The sequence below is a fragment of the Ciconia boyciana genome, chromosome 2, assembly GCF_034638445.1.
Source record: "Ciconia boyciana chromosome 2, ASM3463844v1, whole genome shotgun sequence".
NCBI lineage: Eukaryota > Metazoa > Chordata > Aves > Ciconiiformes > Ciconiidae > Ciconia > Ciconia boyciana.
The window spans coordinates 168,311,948-168,332,550 of record NC_132935.1 but is presented as its reverse complement, the minus strand read 5'-3'; the positions used below and the strand labels follow the sequence as shown (position 1 = coordinate 168,332,550).

At 48.6% G+C, this 20,603-nt stretch overlaps 2 protein-coding genes across 8 annotated transcripts in view; one reads left to right on the top strand and one right to left on the bottom strand.

The window, feature by feature from the left end:
- Positions 1-17,038, bottom strand: part of DHX30 (DExH-box helicase 30) — a 35,490-nt gene extending 18,452 nt beyond the window's left edge. Inside the window, exons 1-3 of one of the 4 annotated variants that reach the window (XM_072854932.1) lie at positions 16,954-17,038; positions 12,944-12,995; positions 670-800 (exon numbers count right to left, since the gene is read on the bottom strand). In XM_072854932.1, the coding sequence (XP_072711033.1) occupies positions 670-800; positions 12,944-12,974 (162 nt within the window). In that variant the 5' untranslated portion in view covers positions 12,975-12,995; positions 16,954-17,038. Of the gene's footprint in view, positions 1-669; positions 801-8,234; positions 8,625-8,721; positions 8,963-12,943; positions 12,996-14,724; positions 14,947-16,953 lie in introns of those variants that run through there. The other 3 variants (XM_072854928.1, XM_072854929.1, XM_072854931.1) reach the window with 3 other exon arrangements.
- A 74-nt stretch (positions 17,039-17,112) lies between these two features.
- Positions 17,113-20,603, top strand: part of LOC140648627 (KAT8 regulatory NSL complex subunit 1-like) — a 40,498-nt gene continuing 37,007 nt past the window's right edge. For 2 of the 4 annotated variants that reach the window (XM_072854939.1, XM_072854937.1), the window contains exon 1: positions 17,114-19,017. Coding sequence is in view for 1 of the 4 variants with exons in the window: in XM_072854936.1 (XP_072711037.1) it covers positions 18,492-18,592; positions 18,946-19,017 (173 nt within the window). In the remaining 3 variants the exon portion in view is untranslated. Of the gene's footprint in view, positions 19,018-20,603 lie in introns of all 4 variants that reach the window. The other 2 variants (XM_072854936.1, XM_072854938.1) reach the window with 2 other exon arrangements.

The window sequence follows — 20,603 nt, the reverse complement described above, 5'->3', positions numbered from 1 at the left end:
CCAGTTGGGAACTTCTGCTCAGTTTAGAGCACAGATTTGGATCTAGGCCTCTCACGTCCCAGTCAGTGCTCCAGCTACTTGGCAAACTGTTTGCTTGAAATTCCTCTGCTTCATCTAACAAAAAAAAGAGTCTGTATTTCATTTTGCCCTTAAGTAGTATTAGAAGCCTCCCTCCATCGCAAACAAATTCTTCTTTTCTGGTTGCAATTGAACATTTTAGGCTTAGGCATTTGTTCTATTAGAATCTACAAGAAAATCTAGGCCTACTAAGATCTAAAATACATATTAAAATATATTTTAATTTTCTACAGCAGCAAGGTACATAGCCCAACACATTTGAGCACAGACTATGTGTCTTTCTGCTGAGAAAAGCAGGTGACAGCAAGCTACTTAAAAGGAAAAAAAAATCCATCCTTCCACACACAAAAGGAGAGGGACAGGACTTACATGTATATACCTCTTAAAGTATGTGAAAATAAGGAGAAACAGGATGAAGTGAGAATATTTCTTGTTTGAAAGATTATCACACAACTTTTATGTGGAATTAAAACACTTCTGTACTTTTCTCTATTAAAGAGTTACTTCCAGGATTAGCAGTATTCTTGGCTCACTTCCCACTCGATGTGCAACACACCTACCCGCCACCCATCCCCAGCACAACAGGATTACCTTTTTTCTTGGCCCATTAGTATGGATGTACACCAGCTTGTCCCTTGCATGAGAAATGCCCAGGGCTCGTCCAATCACACTGTTGAGCAAGTTTTTAGGCTGTGGAAATTCCTTTAATAAGTCTCTGGAATCTGGAAAAAAAAAACAAACAGAGGAACTAAATGTCTTCTAATTCTTGTGCAGTCCTGTTCAAAGACATGTTATAACACCTGCTTCACTGCAGCTCTGTGAGCATTAATGTCTCTAAGGTTACAGATAGAAAAGTAAGCAGAGGTATTAAGTGGTTCACCTACAATGTCTCCAGGCATCAGCAAAACGGTACACAGGAATGCAAAGTCTCCTGAGCTTCAAACGCAAGATGACAGTGCAAATCCAAAATGGGCAACAATACTGGATGTCCCTGTCGTGGTTTAACCCCAGCTGGCAGCTAAGCACCACGCAGCCGCTCGCTCGCTCCCCGCCAGCAGGATGGGGGGAAGAGAATCAGAATGGTAAAAGCGAGAAAACTCGTGGGTTGAGATAAGAACAGTTTAATAATTGAAATAAAATAAAATAATAATAATAAATTGTAATGAGAAGGAAAACAACAAAGAGAGAGAAATAAAGCCCAAGAAAGACAAGTGATGCAAATGAAAACAATTGCTCACCACCGACTGACCGATGCCCAGCCAGTCCCCGAGCAGCGGCCCCCCGGCCAACCTCTCCCTGGGTTTATTGCTGCGCACGATGTCATATGGTATGCAATATCCCTTTGGTCAGCTGGGGTCAGCTGTCCCGGCTGTGTCCCAGCTCCTTGTGCCCCCCCCACCTCCTCGCTGGCAGGATGGGGTGAGAAGCAGAAAAGGTCTTGACTCTGTGTAAGCACTGCTCAGCAGTAACTAAAACATCCCTGTGTTATCAACACTGTTTCTAGCCCAAATCCAAAACACAGCCCCATACCAGCTACTGTGAAGAAAATTAATTCTATCCCAGCCAAGACCAGCACAGTCCCATTCTTCTGAAATGCACAGATTGTTTCCACCTCTTAAAAGTATGAATAACCTCTAGTTAGAACTGCAGCACTGACAGTCTACCTGCATGATTCAGTGACGCCAACAATCACGTAACAGTTTGGAAAGACGTTTTTCCTCCCAAAAGAATACAGCTTCGACAGAAAAAACAACAGCCTACATATACCTGCTGAATCTGAATACAAATATCCTAGCACAGAATTGAAAGCCCAGATTAACGCATGGAGTTGGTGCTGTTTCCTCACTATGGATGCAAAAGCAGCTTTGTTTGTCATTCTTCGGTATCGGAAACAAACTGAGCAATAACTATTTTGAACAGGCTTCGGTATTTGCATCCCCCTCCTGAATGATGCATACCACCTCAGGGTTAAATCAAGGGTCTTGACAACAGACAAGGCACACATTAGATCCAGCCATTGGCAGTAACGTGAAATAACGCCTGGGGACTTCTCCCTGAATTTATTGAGGTGGCTTGGTTAGAGGCTGGGAATATGGTTTTGTACTAAATTGCTCAGAGAACCCCCTGGAAAGAAGTTTGCCAACAGAGTCTTTGGAGATAAACCAGCCCAAGCAGGAAGCCAAGAAGCAGCGCCTGAGGCGGCAGGTACTGACAGCAAGTAGGACTGGCTAGCTGAGCACAGGTCCCCTGCCCCGACAGGCGAGAAATGCTGCTCAGGCTACAGCACTTGCAGGAAGGGGATATTAATGATCAGTTCAAATCACTCTCTTAAAAAAAAAAATAATAATCACACTGCCCCCAGACAGAGCAATGTCACGCCCACCTCATGGTTCCAGACTCCTTCCCGATGCCAACACCAGCAGTTTTAGCTGGCGAGGAAGCTGCTCCAACTCACCTCTCACATGCATCACGGTTGTATCCAGCACCATAGGGGAGAGCCTTTATTTTGAGCAGCAGCCCAAGCAAGATCAGATTAAGGTTAATGTGATAACAATTCTGGCCGTAGTTACGCTACACAGTCGGGCAGGTCTAACAGCTTACTGTTGAGGCGAGGGGTAGGTGCCACTTCTGCCAGGCTCCAACACCACCGCTGCTCCAGCTCCGGCACAAACCCAAACGTACAGGGAAATGATTTGCAGCCCTAATCTGACAGAAAGCTAAACCAGAAAAATGGAGTACACTGGGTTTTTGCTGGGCTCAGAAGTAAATCAGCCAACTGCACAGTCCTGCAGGTACCCAAAACCAGCGCAAGGGAATAGGAGAGAGGAATGGGATCTCCTATTCTGGCAGCCGCAAGCACAGCTAGGCCGCTCTGATCCTGTGTCCACTCAACATCAAACACGCACGTTCCCCAGGCACTCAGAACTTCATGAATCTTCTTGCAGACCATCAATGGGTTTGGACACTACTTTTTAGGGGGTTTCTAATTCTCTACAGGTATTATGGGCAAGTTTCAGCAATGAATCAGAAGACAGCAACACACAATCAGCCGTACTGCCAGAATATGGAATTTCAGATTGAGCTACCAAATCCGAGGAGAAATGACCCAACAGTCGTGCTCATTAGAGCATCACCAAGATCTGCCACAATGTTTTGCTGAAAACTCTTGATTGCAGAGTTGCTATAATGAAAATACACCACAACTGGCTCCAGAGAAGCAAGCGAGCATTTAAGAGAAAGGCTCTGTAATACAGGCATGTGGAAAAGACATTATCCAAGAAGCTGCTCAGCGAGAGAAAACTGAAGTTATGAGGATGTATTATGAGGGCTCACCTGAAAGCTGACCAATGGGGAAATCAGAGAGGTTTTAGGGAAGGCAAGAGAGTTATGTTGTACCACGGCAGACCTAACACTTGTCAGACTGTGGATACTTGGGTAAGGGAGAGCAAAAACACACGTTGCTAATCATATCACCCTCTCCAGCAAAAGAAACAGCATGCTCATCCGGAGCACAGGAAAAAAAAAAAAAAAAAAAGAGGAAGAATTATTAGTGACACTTAGTTGTGAAACTTCTTCCTCCGACCCGTAGAAGAACCAGCTGAATCTCAGTGAAACCTCTTCTGGAAGCCAAACGGACCAGATACAGAAAATAATTTAGGTTCCTTAACAAATATAGGGGGATACTGAAAAACAACCTCCGTGGCCTGCGGTAAGGATGTCGAGAGCTGGGTATCATCTGAAGACAGGTTGCACTGTAATTCCACAATTGTCTAACTCTGACCCGCAGCTGGAACTGGCTCAGGTGGGTGTTACTTTTTTCAATCTGGTATGTAGCGGACAAGCTGGTATTTAGAGGGCAGCGTCAAAATGAACACATTAAAACTGCTGCCTCCTCAATCTCCTTTGACTATACCGATGTTGAAAAGATGATGCAACACACGACGGGCTTTCTGCCACTCTCGTATGCACGATGGTCAGCCATGGTATCTTCCATTATAAAGAATAATTAAAAAAGCCCACAGGCTGCTGTTTCTCACACATACTTGGGCAAAACTCTTGGACAATTACAGGGGAATATGCGGGAAGTACTCTGATTTATGAGCACTATTTGTCCATGAATTACCCTCTATGTGTTGGCCAGGAGAGCATGAAAATGGTCTCAGCCTAACAAAGAACTACAAGCCGATTTTTCTGTAATTATACAGCAAATGTGACATTTCTACCTACTCATACGGCAAGCACCACTATATTCAGACTTTGACCTGTTCAAGAAAACTGGAAAAATGACTAAGATTTTGGCACTCTGCAGTTCCATTCCATATCGCTGGGACGCATGGAGGGAGGAGTAGTAACACAATTCCCAAATGCACTATAAAATTCACTTAATAAATGAGAAATTAAAAAAAAAAAAAAACCTCTAGCACCAGGCTGTATTCTTTGGCCTCTAGTTGCTTCCCCTTTCAAAAACAACACCCTGAGAAATTTTGTGATAACAGGCAGAGGTAAGTAGTACATGCTTCTTAAATGCCCGGAAGAAAATGCGATTACCTACGGACAGAGCCAATTTCTCACATTCTGAGGTGACTCCTCAGTCAGGACTAAATATTTAATCCATTCTAGAGCAAAGAAGAATAGGATCTCTAAATAACAAAGCCTAGTTCTGGCTTGCAGATCAGACTCTGAATTACCAACCGAGACACAATGTATTCTTCACAGCTGACAATGCCATATTCAGCAGCACCATCTGACGTATCAACAGCGACTCTAAGGCTTGATGGATTACCCTCAGCCCATTCTTATCCCGAATTTGAGCACTGAAAGGATCTTATCTTGCATGAAGCCATGCCTCACTCCTAGTTTTTAAAGAAACAATCCAAAACTGCAGAACGGGATTTACAGAATGTTTCCTTCCCTGCCAGACTGGATTTCTTGGCATCTTCCTCCAAAGAGTGTCTTAGTTCTCTCACTGCTGAGAATGGGTATTTGGGTAGCAATCATATTAGCAGTAGTCACAGTCCTGCGGAGGCAAGGAGTTTAACCTAATACTCCCCCCAAAATAGAGGTGATTTTCATACCCAGTTCCTACCCAGCCAGAACCACATATAATGTCCATACTGCAGCTCCGTGATCACGAAGGAATATTAAAAGCCTGTCTTGGGTAGCAGACAATTCAGGGTGGGGTTATCAAAGAAGCCAATTAACTAATTTAAGTTCTTCAAAGCCAGTGAGTGCTTTAGCTTAACTTGATTGTGAAAGTCAATGATCATTCCAAGCAACGCTGAAAGAAAAGGGAAAAAAGCTCCTAGCAGTAGTGGCTAAGCCTTTTATTAACCCCATCAAACCTGACAAGTAAAGACACTGTCAGGTACAACAACAGCACAAATAAAATGGCCCATAGTCTTGTTCAAGGAAGACAGAGGAGCCTTAGATTGATTTCGACAGTTTCTATCTTCCCTCAAATTCTCTTCCCTGGAGAAGCAACAAACAAGCATCCCTAGAGAAGCAACAAATGAGCAGCAAGGACAAACTATTAAATACAACACTTATCAAGCTATAAGCCCCCGCAGTAATAAATTCGAGTCAGTGAAGAATGCTCCTAACTCATCAAAAATTCACAGGGAAGAAGAAAGCCCTGTGGCTCCATAATATCCGTTTCATAAGGCATTAGCCTAGACGTGTTTTACTAGGGAGAGATGGAGAAGGTTCCACCTGGCAGTTCAGTCTGGAGTACCCCAAAACAAGACTACTTTTTTGTGCTTCTTGGGGTTTTTTAACTATCATCTAGCGACCCTGACCAAGGCTCCTTTCAAGTAGATACAGTAATAAAAAACACATGCAGTTCTTGCCTATGCAAGAACAAACTTAAAAATTGGTAAAACTGACAAGGCTTCTTCAAAAGCAAGTGAGATCGCCAGAGAACGAGAATGACCGATGGCCAACCTCCATCCTTGGAGACACCCAGAACTCGGCTGGACACAGCCCTGACCAACCTGCTCCAGTCTGGCCCTGCTCTGAAAAGGGGATCAGGCCACGCGGCATCCAGAGCTTCAGTCCAGCCTAAATTCTTCTGTGATACTATGAGACGGCAAATTTAATTAATCTCAGGGAAAGATTCTTTCTTAGAGCAAACCAGAGGTCAAGATCACATAAGTCTCAGTAAAGAGCGAGAAGTGCCACATACCTGGCTGAGCAGGCAGAGAAGCTCTCTTCTTCACAGATTCTGCTCCAAAATCCCACCCTCTGGGCCAACAAAGCGAAGCCTTAGATATTAATACCAATATAACACTGCCTTTTTGTAAGCTGGCCTCAGATCAGAGTTGATTTTTCCATATATCCAAGGCTAATAACAAAAGCAGTCAAATGAGGATAGCTAACATGACATCAGTTTACAAATTGAAGGCTTAGAACTGGCCCTCATAAATAGTTTTTTAAACTAACTTTTATGATTCCTACCTGTTCAAGTAGCAGCTGCACAGGTAGGGCAGACTTACAATGAGACCCTAAGGACTTTCTATTTGCTCGTCTGAAACAAATCTTCCACTATCACCAAACTCTCGCCAGAAGAGCCTTGCATGGTCAATCCACCACACAGATTGGAAGGATGAGGCCAATCCCAGCAAGCTCTCCCCACGTGGCCCTCACACGGCTGCTGGGCGTCCCCCCCTGTCCAGAGCCGCGTCCCCACCGGCACCCCCAAGCACCTCACAGGGACAGCCACGACATGGAACCATGCTGGTGAGCCACCGATGGCAACAGGCACTCCAGGAAAGTGAGCCAAAGCCCAAAGATAAAGTACTCAAGTACTTCTCTGAAAATGCACGTTAGAAAAAGTGCTGAGGAATGAAGTACGAAAGAGGGAAGAAAAAAAAAAAACAAAACCAAAACTGGTTTACTGTTTTTCTCAGGCAACACCTGAACCAGCTCATTAAACAATAATTTGGGGTGGTTTAGCATTTACTTTAGAAGTAAGTTAATTTGCTCTGTTGAACAGCTTGAATGCGACAACTAAAGACTATCTGACTCTGAACTACAAGATAAAGCTCAGCAGAGCTTCTGAAAGGAAAACGGAACTAAGACTCAAAGCATTAAGAAACTACAGAGAGAAAATGATAATTAAAAAAAAAGTGCTGGAGGGTGGGAAGGAAGCACAGAACACAGAAGGATGAGAAAAAAAAAAAAGGAGTTGTTTTTATGTAATAATAAACCAAATTTCCAAAGCAGAAGATTACAGCCTAAGAAATAAAACTCAGACTACAACGATTTTAAAAGGGAAAACGTAGTAGTTCACGTCAGAGCCTGGAAGCAGTAACCTCCGGCACAAAACTACTTGTATCTTTCTAAACTAGAAGTGTTCCTCACACTTCACAATCTAACGAAAAGCAATTGTCAAAACATGACATCAAAACACACTTTCAAATATTCTTTTATAGAAGTAACAATTCCTTCTGAAAAGCAGGAAGGCATTTACCCTTCAAACACCTGAACCCCAGGCCCTCTCACACACAACTCTGTCGTCGTAGGCTGGAGCGCTGACATCCAAAAGAGAAAAAGACATCTTCCAAGCTTTAGACAGAGACATCATCCCTGACCAGATTTACGGACACCACAAATACCACGTTTTACGTTAAGGAGAGCTGTCCGTATCTCGATTAGCATTTCATTCAGCTCAGGCAGCAAGACTACCTGGTGGAAGGCCAGACCAAAGCCCTTTGTACACGAAAAGCGGATAAAGCGACGCTCCGAAGCGCCAGCAGCCCGCTCCGGCTCTGACCTAACGGAACTCGCTGCACGGCGACGGCAAAGCAGTTTTCCTGGCGGATGCTCGATGGGCGTGCTCAATCCATCAGGATTTCTAGCGAAAGATCCATTTATGATTTTTTTCCTCTCGCGTCAGCCCACGGCGGGCGATCAAAAGCGGCGAGGACTTCTGGCCAGGGCCGGCTCGGCCCGGCTTCAAACCGGCGACCTTGAGCCGAAGGGCTCCGCACCCCTTTTCCGTTTTCTGGAGAAACCCACCTCTCCCGGTCCCCACGCCGCCAACAAAGACCGCCGCGCAGCGCGGCGGGGGCTGCCACAAAGGCCTCGGCCCTCGCTGCCCGAGCTCCCCGCACCGGCCCCCGGCCCCCCCGGCCCCCCGCTGGCGACCGGGCCGTTACCTGCGGCGGCGGCAGCGGCGCAGCCGTGCGTGCAGACGCCGCCGCAGCTCGCCGGCTCCTCTCCCTTGCCGCGCATCCCGGCGAGGAGCCCTTTCCCCGGGGCAGGGTCGCTCAAGGCCGCGCCGCTCTCCCGCGATGGCCGCCCGCCCGCCCGCGAAGCGGCCCCGGCGGCGCCGGTCGCCCCTCCCAGCCGGCGGGGGGGGGGAGGGCTGCGGGCGGCCCGGCGCGGCCTAGCCCAGCCGCCCGGAGCGAGAGGAGGCCGGCGGGCGGCGCGGCCCGGCTGCAGGCGCGGGGGGAGGGACGTGCGGCGCGCTCACGCTCCCTCCTCCCAGCACCGGGCAGCGGGGCTCGCTCCTCCCTTCCGCTGCGTGCGGGGCCGGCGCGGCGCGGCGCGGCTTCCCCGGCCGCCGGGCCGCGCACACCGGGGGCGCCGCCGGTTCCTTCCTTCCTCCCTCCCTCCCCCCGCCCCGCCTCGCCCCCGGCTCACCCTTCACCATGGCGGCGGCGTCCTCCTCCTCGGCGCCCGGCTCCTCCTCCTGCCTCGCCTCCTCGGGGCTCTCGGGCGCCGGCAGCCGGGTGCAGAGCCCGCGCGCCCCCGGCGCCGCCCGGTAGCAGCGGCAGAGGCGCAGCGGCCCGGCCGAGCCGCAGGCCGCAGCCGCCTGCAGCAGCAGCCCCAGCGCCGCCATCTTGAGGTTGCCCGGCGCCGGCTTCAGGCAGGGCGCGGCCAGCGACGCGGCCGGGCGCTCCGGCGGGAAGGCAGCGTCCGCGCCGCAGCGCCCCCCGGCGGGGGGGAGGACCCGGCGCAGGCGAGCTTCGCTGCACCCCCTGAGTTGTCAGCGGGGGGGATGCTGAGCCCACGGGTGGCAGATCCGCGGGCAGCGTGTCCCCCCCCACGCCACCCGGGGGCTGCCGTGACGCTGCCAAGGAAGGGAAAGGGAAAGGGAAAAGAAGCTGCTTTCGTGTCCCTGCCAGAACCCGCGGAGGCAGAGAGCTCCTGCCTGCGAGGGGCCGGCCGCCGTGGGCAGGCAGAGGACTCGCGCCGCCCGCTGAAGCATTAAACCAGCAGAAAGACATTTTCTTCCTCTTCTAAAAAATCAACGGCACTTGCATCATGGAACTCTACCAGCCCTGCCTGGAGTTGTTTGTCCTCCTGACATGTGCGCAGCAAACAGAAACGAGGCGGCGAGTCAAAGCGTGTGCTCGTGCACCGACGAGACGTGGCGCGATACGGATCTAGGTCGTCTCAAAGGGTTTTGTGAATATTTTGTAGGTGTCACAAAACCCCCCCAAAAAACAGAATGTCTTCACACACGTTCAAAGAAACGTTACCACAAAGAGATGAGTCACTTGCTCCAAGATCTGAGCAACCTGGTGATGATACTGCAAACGCAGTCCACGGGCCAGTCCTCCAAATAGGGGTTTTATTTTAGAATCGTTACTAACCTTCTCTCATTAGAGGAAAAAAAACACACATGCAATTTTTACTATGCTTTCAACAGCATTGGGCTGCCCTCGGTTTCACTCCCGCACACGATTCTTGCAATCCTTGCACATTTACAGGCAAAGCAAACTTTCTGATTGTTTTAATACAAGTGACTGCAAGAACGATTCAGAAACTACCCTGGAACCCGAAAGCCGTTTCGGGTTTCTTCTCTTCAGCTACACGTACACCCCACCTGCCCAAAACACACACACGTACAGGCCAGGTCATTCATGGTCAAGTGTACGTTACTACAAAATAAAGTCCGCTTGCAGCCCATTGTTGATTACCATTTGAGAGAAACACTAAAAATCTTGAAGTCAATTAGGCAGCAAGACAGCACTTTCCCTTCCTACACGTTTCTCCCTACCTGAAGCTGAGTCCCCTGTTACTTGGTTCTATACGAACAGTTTCATATCCGAGGCGTAAAGTTCTCAAGGCTGTAGTGCTGGGTACAATTCAAACACTACAGGATTTATTTCTTTTATTTTTTTTAAAGTCTGAATTCTTTTTCTAAGCAATTAATGTATATAAATTTTATTATCTCTGGCTTCAACATACACCTGGGACTACCATTAAGTTGTGTGTTTCTTCAAGCCAGGGAATCATTTTTATGTCAAATACCTTACGACTCAGTGAATATTTTGTGCGTAAACCAAAAATTTACATGAATGGTTGTTTACACATCATGATGAAAAAAGGGGGGTTTTGGTTGTTTGGGGGGCGGGGGGGTGTTTGTTTTTAAATCAGAAAGAGAAATCTTTGACAAGCCACAAAAGGATTAACTAACATAATTGCACACTTCAGTTTTACAAAGCCTGTACTCCACAAGAAGAGGTTCAAGAAGTGGAAAGTTATCAAACAAAACCCTGTATAAAAAAACCCCCAAACTTTGGAAGAGCATACACGAACACTCAAAAAACCCCTTACTACACCAAATGCGCCTTTTCCAATATGCACACTTTTTAGAACCTCTGTGAAGCAGCTAGTGATTCGTCTTTGTCGTTATTTTTTACTAAAAAAAAACCAAAAAACCAAAAGCAAACAAAAAACCCCAGATCTTGAAGCAGCACCAGAGGACACAAAAAAAGGCTTGCCTTTTTTTTTTTTTTTTTTTTTTTGAAAGACTTGAAAGTTATTCTGCACTCTAATTATAAAGGCTTAGATTACAAATTTTAAGAGCGTTGGTCCACTAAAAAGGAAAACAATCTTGCTAGACAAGTCAATTTAAGGAAATGAATTGTATGTAAATCTTTTGATAGCCATTGCACAAACTCTTACTTTTAGCAATAAACCTCAGTTGGTTTGGAAACAACAGCTTCAAGGAGGACTAGAAAGAAAGGGTGGCTGGAAATACTATGCAAACATTAATACATCCTTCTGGGAAGATGAATCTACTGTGCAACTACTTAACTTGATACAGTTGCTGGTTTATTTAGCATTTTCCCGAGATCTAGATGAGGCAATAAGCTGTCCAGCAGTGAAGGAAAAAAAAAAATAATAATAATCACAGCTACTCAGCTGCTTCAAGTTGTGAACGTCAGTGAAGAAACACAAAAGGAAACAAGAGCCCTAAGGAGATGAAAACCATGGCTGGAGACCACAATGATTAAAAGCAAAACAAACAAAAGAGAACAGATAACTAAAGTACATGTCTGGGGAAAATCCTGGGAACACACAGTCAGTGGGAAGGAGAAATCTCGGAGAAGATGCTGAAAGACAGTGTGCTGGTGCACGGAAAGTTAGACATGAGTAGGGCTAGTGGTTTGTCACCGTAAATGATATAAAAATTATCTTCTGAGCACAGAAAAAATAGTTAAGAATCAATTTATTAAAAAATTCCAAAAGTCACAGATTCCACATATTCAATCCAAAGAGCTTTATTTGCAGAGATGAGCGTTAAACAGCATAGAAATAATCGCTTAAAGCCGTCTTCCCAGGCTTTGCCAGTCCAGGCTCACTTCGATGAGCTGTGGTTAATTCATCTTCTCTAGCCAAGCCTTTGCAGAGGCAGCAGCGCTATGCAGAAGCTCGTTAACAAGCCACGTTATGTTAAAGACTTCCTTTTCCCCCAGAGCGCAAGTGTTACAGCACCCAGAGTCCCAAACCCCGTCTGGCCATGACAAACCACTAGCCCTCGCAGGAAAAGTTCTTTCTCTCGCTCTCAGACTCCAACCCAGGTCACACTGTTTGACAGATGAGAGGGTTTTTATTCCCAACTAAAATTACTTCGCACATAATTAACGCCCTGGACAGATAAAGCATTCTGGGAATTTTTGTTTTAAATACGGAACCCACAATATTGGTGACTCACTAGCATGGCAGCGTTACAAGAATGGCTGGGACGCTGTTGTGTTCCCCAAGAGCTGATGCAGAAGCACGACTTCCCTGAGACAGGAGGCAGTGATCCGTCACTGGTTCAGCCATATCTGGAATATTTTATTCCATTCTACGCACCTTATTTTAAGACCAAGTAATGGAGTTCAGAAAAGAACAACAAAAGAAAACAAAAACCAGCCAGTGACTGGAGGGATTTCTTAAGGAAAAATATGATCTAAAGAAAGAGGCTGGCAAAGCAATGACAGGGAAAAAAAAGGACATGACAACAGTTGACAGATATTTAAAGTATGCAAACACCAAGGAGAAAGCACTTACTGAATTGGTACAAAAGGATGCAGGTATGTTTAGGAGGGTAAAACTAAAAGGGAAAAAAAAGCCTTTACTTTAAGCTAAATGGCAAACAAGTCTACATTGTCATCTATTGGATAACACAAGAGGTCGTCTCCCCTTCCAAATTCTGTTGTTTCCCTGAAATACTCTCTTGTGCTTACTGTAACCAAGCTCAGGTGCAACACTTAACTCGTGCTACGCTAACCAAGACAGAATGGACTTACACTGGTTACAACAACAACCCTCGCTTTACCCTTACAGTGCAAGTTCTGCACGCTGGGCTCCCCTCAAGAGATAAAGTGCGCCTCAAATGTAAAAATCGGCATCATACATAGCTATCGGCAGTTCAGGTATCATCATCTCAACTTCCTTTTTTGTCCCTAATGCATTGAGAAGGAACTCTGACAAAGACATCTGTAGGACAAACCTCTCATTTATCCAGCGTGGAGGAGGACAGCACTGTTTCTTACAAATTAATTTTCTTCAATCTGCTATAGTATTGAATCTCTGAACAAAGAAAAAAATAAGAGTGGAACCGAAGATTGTCTGAGGTCCTTACCTTTAAGGGAATTCAGCGAGAACATCTCCATCACAGTGAAAAGGGTTGATTCCTAGGAAAGCGAGAGGTAGCAAAAAGAAACAGGAAGTTAGAATTAATATTTCCTTTGAGATGTTTCAAGTGCTCAGCACTTCTGAAACTAGCTCTCCTTAGCACAAGACCAAGCTGATAGCCCTCAACAAATTTCACCTTGGTGGTTTTATTCTGCCTGTTTCATCTGAATCGTGGGTGCACTATTTGCTATCCCGTTATAACTGGCCGCTCTCCACCCGAAGGGAGGAAGTGTCTTCTCAACCAGCGGTTTGTAGGTTTTGGAAGTGCTTTGTTTCTGTGATGATATTGATCTGGGGATATTTTTGAAAACCTTTTTAAGTCAGAATGCCAGACGTAGGTAGACCACTGCCATTATTCCCCCTTTATAAAGCAAAACAAGAGAAGAAAGAGACGTGTACTTTTGATAATGTTCTTTGCTGAAATTACATTAAACCTCCTATTTTAATTTCTTATTAAAATAGCTTTCACTCAAACAAGAAGAAAAAAACCAATCAACTTTGTTTTGAGGTGCTTTATCTGTCATGCCAAACATTAAAAACATTTTAGGCATTGTTGATAACAGGGTAACAAGGCTTTCCTAACAAACTTGGACCAGATGGGTGCGGGTCCTCATTTACACAAAGCTAACATTAACTATCCAGATTAACGGCTATTCCCACACAATTAATATCCTACAATTATTATGCTTTCAAATTATTCACTTTTGCTGTCAGTGAAACTAATGACAAAATTACTGTTTACTTCAGCAACAGCAAAGAAGGCCTAAAATAACAGCACTTTCAGAACAGAACTCTGCAGACGTGACACCTTGTTCAGCAAGTCACCTCCCTACGGGGACATAAAACCAACCCTGCTGTTGCGGGCGAGTCTACACCTCGTCTTTTTCAATGACTAAATAAATAAAAACACAGTTATTTGACTTGTTTAAAAATGAAAAACCATACATGCCACAGTAATTATCAAGATGGCAGAGGAAAACATCTCTGGTATAACTAACTCACTGCACTGAACAAAGTTAGAAAACTTTTTTGTGGCAGTCGAGCAAGATTCTTATGGCTGAAGCATTCAACCGTGGAGCTAAGTCACGGGAGGAATGCAAATTGAAAGTGCAAAGAGCGGAGCACATAGCAGTCTTGTGCCCCCTTCACGTAGGGATCATCTCAGTCAAGGTACAAACCATCCTAAAGCCAATAATATTTCTGATAAATTACACCAGTCCAATATTACTCCGACACAAAAGAGTAAGTCCTTGAACACTCCAAAGTCACTGGAGAGAGACAACCAGGAGTATGACCGGGAATGTTGCAATATATTCTTAAATCTAAGTCATGGAGGTATCGGCTGCATCTTCCTCCCAAATTTTTAAGCATGACAAAAATGGGGAAGGTGTTTGCTTGCAGGCAGACTAAGCGTATTCCAGAGAATACAGGGAAGTTAGTCTACAACAGCTTTCCAGGGCAATGCACCGTTCAGGCAGGTAAACTGCAAGGCTTACCTGCAGAGCACAAATTAGCAGAAAAGAGAACAAAGAACATCTCGCCTACGCTGGGATGGGCAGAAGGGCACTTCCAAAAATAAATGCAAGACAAAGTTGAAGAAAATGGTCTTTTCTGCTCAAGACCGAGGAAAAAAAAAATTGAAAACCCCACATGGATGAGCTTACGAGATTGACAACTGAGAGCCCCACTGACATGCAAGACTAACAAATTTGTTGTTTATAACCGCACCTGTAGACCCCCAGTTGAGCTGGGGACCCTTGCGGTGCGACCAGCAGCAGCCTCGTGTCTAGAAGAGCTAGAGTCAGACTGGGCGGGAGTGGGGACAGGAGAGGGAAGAGAATAAAGGCGTAGAGAGATGAAACAATCCAGGTGATGTCCATGAACAGAATCCAGCTCTTGCTGTCCCAGTGATGAGGGATCCCTTTCAAATGACATGGAGGACTTTGAGCACTTCAAGCTTGAGCATCCAGTAGGAACACGGTCAAAGCAGAGAGAGAAGAGCCTGGATAGATAAGCTTAGGTTTAAGGTACAGGTCATTAAGAGATCAGCCCCTGCAGCATCATCACTGGATTACTCAAGACCAGATCTGGTGGATCTGAACACAGAGGATACTGAACTGGGAATTAGTATTAGCACAGCCAGCAGCCTGGTGGAAATCCCAGGGTTTTGTTGCTGAAGATCCTGATACCAAAAAAAAAGGTGTCCAACTACAGCAGCTGCTTCACCGTTCACAGAAATGAAGGGGACGCACGAACAGCACTGAAAGAGGGACACATTGGAAGATTCAAAAGATACTCTGTCAGGCTCTGACAACAGGAGAGAGATGCGGGGTCTCCTAGGACACTGGATTTACGAAGGAGTGGAATACGATGACACACGACTCTTGTGGACAAGGCAACGGTACACTTGGAACGAGAATCAACCGTGCACGATGACGCCAGCAGACTGCGGAGCGCCTGATGCCTCAGACTTGGCAAAGTACTAGAATCCCAGATGGCAAAAGAGACACCAGAAGTTCGTTAGCAGTGGACTTAATGCCCCTGCTGCAAAGGCAAAGAGTGAAACCAGTGAATGTGGCACTGGAAACTGTTAGATAAAGTCTCAAAGGCCCGGGAACTGGGTCTTTGTTGGGTTTCCTTGATCCACTTGAAAATAGCTACACGCACGTATGAGGAGAAACCACATCCCCAAGAAGTACATCAACATGCAGTGAATACCACAGAATTTCTGATTATTGTCTACTGCGATATTCCAGCAGTGGATGAAGAGGTATAGCCCCAAGTCCTTTGTTGTGAGAACAAGGGAGAAATGGTGTTGTCTTACGTATCATTCATCCTCAAGGATCGCCTACGCTGGGGTCCACGCAAAGCCAAACCGTTTGACTTTCAGCTATTTGGGCCAAAGAAGGGGTGGATCTGTGCAAGACACCTTTCTTTATCGATCCTAATTCTGCAGGATTCCCGCTGCTGGACTCTGACAGGCTGGAAGGGGGGACAATAAAGTGCTAGAGGCAGGACCGGGCGCTGGATGCTCTTGGGCACCCGCCACTCACGAGACCAAGCGTTGTGGACCAAACGGGCAACACGGCATCACGGTTCCAATGACCACGGGGGAAAAAACGGTGCCGCTAGTGACAACAGAGTAAGTTACAGGAAGGCAAGGGAGAGACAAAACTAAGGAAAGGGCTGCGAGCCATGCCGGAGAACGGCTGTGTAACAGGAGCGAAGGCTTCCCCACGGCACGGAGCAGAAAATCAGGGCAGAGCCCAGCTCCCCAGGCCGCCTCCGGGTCGCCGCTTCCCGAAGCGGGGCTCCGCTCCCCCTCCACCCGGGGCTCTCCCCGCCGGCCACTCGCCCAAGACCCCAGGGGAGAGGTGCCCGGCAGCTCGGCCGGCCGGCTCCGCGCCCCCGCCGGCTGCGCTCCCCGGCTCCCCGCGGCGGCACCGGAGCAGCAGCGGCCCGCGGCCCGCGCCCCCGCCCCGCCCCCGCCCGGTGCCCCATCCGCGGGGCATCCCCGCCCGGCCGCCCCGCGCCGCCCGGCCGCACAGGCCCAGGCCCCCGCACGGCCCCTTCCCGCGGGCCGGGGCTCCCCCCGGGCCGAGGCTCCCGCCCCCCTGGGCGGGCACCGCGCCTGGGCTCGCCCGCCGCCCCCCGCTCGGCCCCGGGGCTGCGCTCGGCCCCGGGGCTCCGCGCCGCCCGGCCCCGCTGCCGCCCCCGGCCCATCGCCTCAGCCCCGCGCGGCGCGGCCCCGCCGGTCCCCCGCCGCCGCCGCCGCCACCCACCCGGCTCCGTCTCGGAGCCATCCTTCCCCTCCTTCCCCTTCCTCCCGCCGCCCTTCCTCAGGCCGCGGCCCCCCCCGGGCCTCGACCGCGGGTTCGGGGCCGCGGTCCCGCCACGCACCGCGCGGCCCGAGCCCCCCCGGGCGGAGCGGCGCCGGTCCCGCTCCCCGACACCTACCTCCTCACAACCAACTCTCTGGCGCCGGTCCGCCGCCGCTCGGACTACAACTCCCAAGAGCCCCCGCGATCCGCTTCCGGGGCGCCGCCCGCTGCCGGCGCCGCCTCTTCCGCCCGCTCCCCCGGATGTGAAACCTCCCGCTCGCTTCCCCCCCTCCCCCGCCACCGGCGAGAAGCACTGGAGTGCGAGGCCGCGCGTGGGCGCGGGGCGGGGCCTGTCCTGTCCCCATGGCAACGGCTGGCGCCAATGGGCGGCGCGGCCTGCGGGGGCCGGCGGTGCGGCCCCGGCCTCTCGGTGGGCCCCGGCCCCGGCCCCTCGGAGGGTCCCGGCCGCTGCCGTCGCCCCTGCGCCCCCCCGCCGACCTCAGCGCCACGGGCCGCGGCCGTTGGTGCCGTCTCCTCCGCCTCAGCGCGGTGCCGGCGGTGCGCGGCCCTGAGGGGAGCGGCTGGGGCCTGGCTCCCCGCCGCCGGGCCGGGGCGCGGAGGGGCCGGAGGCCGGGCCCGGCTCCCGCTCGGCTTCCCGGAGCTCGGGGCTCGCGGGGAGACACGGGTGTCCGCGGGGCAGCAGGGCCGGGCCGGGCCGCCTCGTGTGAGCTTCGCCCTCCCTAGTGAGAGACCGGCCGCGGTGCCCGGGCGGGTGAGGCGGCGGGGCCCAGGGCTTGGCCCTGCCGGCTCCGAAGGGAGGGCGGGCTGCCCCGGGCCGCGGCCGGGTGTACGGCCCGGGGGCGGGGTGCCTTTCCTGCGGGGCTGTGAGCTGCCTGAGCGGGGGCTGCCAGCGCTGATGGGCTCAGAAGCGATAAACCTGGTCTGGACCAAAGCTCAGTCTCGGTCTTTGGGTGAGGCCGTGGCCTGTGCTGGTGGCTGGGAAACGTGGAGCTCTCCCAGGGGCAATCTGATAGCCAGCCTCAGGAATGCTGCGCTGGGTCTAATGTTGCCTGATTCGGGGGAAGCCACGTGCATTGTTAATATATCGACATACTAAGCAACCACCAGCGCTGACAACCGTGTTAATATTTAACCAACTTGCTGTATGTATCTAGAGGTAGAAGCTTACTCCGGATCTTAAAGATTCACTTACTGGTTAGAGTTGAACAGACACAGTGCAGGTGCCCTCTCCTGCTGAAGCAGGCTCACTGCGGGCTGAAACCGGGCTGGGCTAGTTCCTCCTTCGTTGGAGCGCAAGGCTCATCGCCGCTTCTCGCTGGAGTAACGCTAATGCGAGTGAAGAGAAGCAGCGCTTCTCCCCTGCGTTACCAAGGCCCTGGTTTGTAGTAATCGCCTAATGAAACGCTTGTGTGCAGTTCCAGGCGCTGCCCAAAGATACGGAGTGGCAACCCGTGAAATAGCGTGGAAGTCTTACAGCGTTTCCTCGCTTTGTGCTGCCGTTAGAAGCCGGTGCAGCAGCACTTGTTACACTCGGACTCTCAACAGCAACGAGCCAAAATGCGTCTTTGCTTTCCACAACACGCTGAAGTTTGCGTGGATGCAGTGGTGAGGTGCATTGGTAGCAGCAAATGTGCGATGAGGGTAGCTTAATTTATGAGGGAAAAACAGTTGTGGTCTGGATGTGCCCATTTGCTCATCGTGTTACCGATTCTCTGGCAAGGTGAACTTGTACAGCAAGGCGAACGTGGGAAAAGGTACACTTAAAATTATGGAACGTTTGAAAGTCCTAAGTTCTGTGTGGTAATTTAACACTAAACTCAACGTGGTTTTGATACAGGTTTTAGTAATTACTACCTAACAGCTTATCTGCATGCGGAGTTCTTCACTTGTTTTTCTGGCTTTTTCTGTGATTTTTTTCATATCGTCCACATACTTATAAAATAAACCTTTCAGAGTACTAATCCCAAGAAAAGCTTTGTTTCAGTGAGATTGAAATGACATTTGAAAACATTCTGACTACTTAAAAGCTTTCTTCACCGAGAAGTGTTGAGATGCCGGGGATGACTGAAGCTTACTGAATTCCTTGGTTTCTCACTGTGGTCTGCAGGCTGCAGTTACCTCCGTGTCAGCTGCGCAAAGGACGTGAGCCACAACAGGATGGGAAGGCAGTCATCCAAAGGTAAGAGTGTGTCAAACTGGAATTGCCCTAAAATTAGTCTGCCTGCTCGCAGAACCAGCAATCTAGGTAAGGCAGGCTGAAGAATGCATGTGGGATGGGAGGAAGTGGCAAAGAATATAGAAAATTTGCATCTGTAGCAGATGCTTAGGGGTCTCCAGCTACTGCACCTGTATTCAGAAGACGGAGCGTGAAGTCCCGTTATTTCTGTAGACTCTGAAGGCCGAAAGGTTAATGGGTGATCTTCACCCCCCTTACTGCTTACAGACAAGGAAGACAATGAAAGAAAGCGTTACAATAAGGGGAGTAACTTACGCCATTATTACCGGCCTAGCTTAACGAGCCTGCATAATCATTCAGAAGTCATCTGATAAGTAAGGAGTAAAGCAATTTGTTTCTGGGGGCTTAGAATGGAAAACTGCTGTAATACAATGACTTTGTGGAGAACTTGTCAAGCCATCTAAAGCACGAAGATTTGCTGATAGTTCTCTACTTGCTTCCTACTGATTACAATATTTTTACTAGTGTTACTTTGTTGTCTCTTTTCCAAGTAACCTAAGAGATGCTGCAAAGGCTGTTTTTAGACAAGATCTAAATACAGTTTATCACTCCTTGTAACTCTAAAATGAAGATAAACCCACAGACAGTATTTTGAGTTTTCTTTTTTTTGTTCCCAAGCTTTGTTTATCTACTAATCTATTTCTGTTCTGAAGAAAAACTTAAAAAGACCACGTCCAGCAGAACTAACAGGAAAGTCTGCTATTGCCCTCTAGTTAACCGAATTGCTGTACACCCAGTGAAGCTCCTCTCTGTATTCCTGCCCCATCCGCCACCCACCATGCCTTAGATCTTCATCTGGACACCTAAAAATCCATGTATTTTCCCCAGCCGTATCCCCTAAACCGCCCCTCCTGCATTAGCCTCTCTTCTGCCCATGTCCCTTCGCCGTCAGCCGTACAACAGACAGTTGCAGCACAAAACCCACGAAAATCACTACGTGGCCCTTGTGCCCAAACTGCTTGAGCTTACACCACCGCGTGTGGGAAGGGGGCTGATTTTACTCCTCATTTCCACAGGAGAAATTGGTATCTCTGCATTTTCTCAATGCCTCCATTGAGTTTATTTGAAACTAGTTAGCAGGTTTAAGAGTTATCGAAAAGGTGCCAAGGAGTCAGCACTGTCAGAGGGACATTGTTGCTTTAGGAAAAAAAGACATCCCCGTTGCCCATCCTTAAATGAGAATGGGGACGTGGCTGGTTGATATGTCTCTTTCCCAAATTAAGTTCCTAACAAATAATGAAAATTATTGTATTAAAAAAAACCCAAACAAACAAACAAACAAGATTCTGGTTTTTGAGACTGTTCAGTTTCCAGTGAGTGCAAGCAATGAAGTCTGGGTGTAATTCTGGTAGAACATCCTTTTTGATTTGATTTTCATTTACTGTCTTTTATTACAACGCAGACATTGTAGCTCTCATTCAATGAATTAAATGAGTAGCTGATACTCTTTTTATACCTTTTAAGATCGAACACCTTTACAATCTGGTTATGTTAGACTATCCTGCAGGCTTGCTTATACCGTTCTGCGT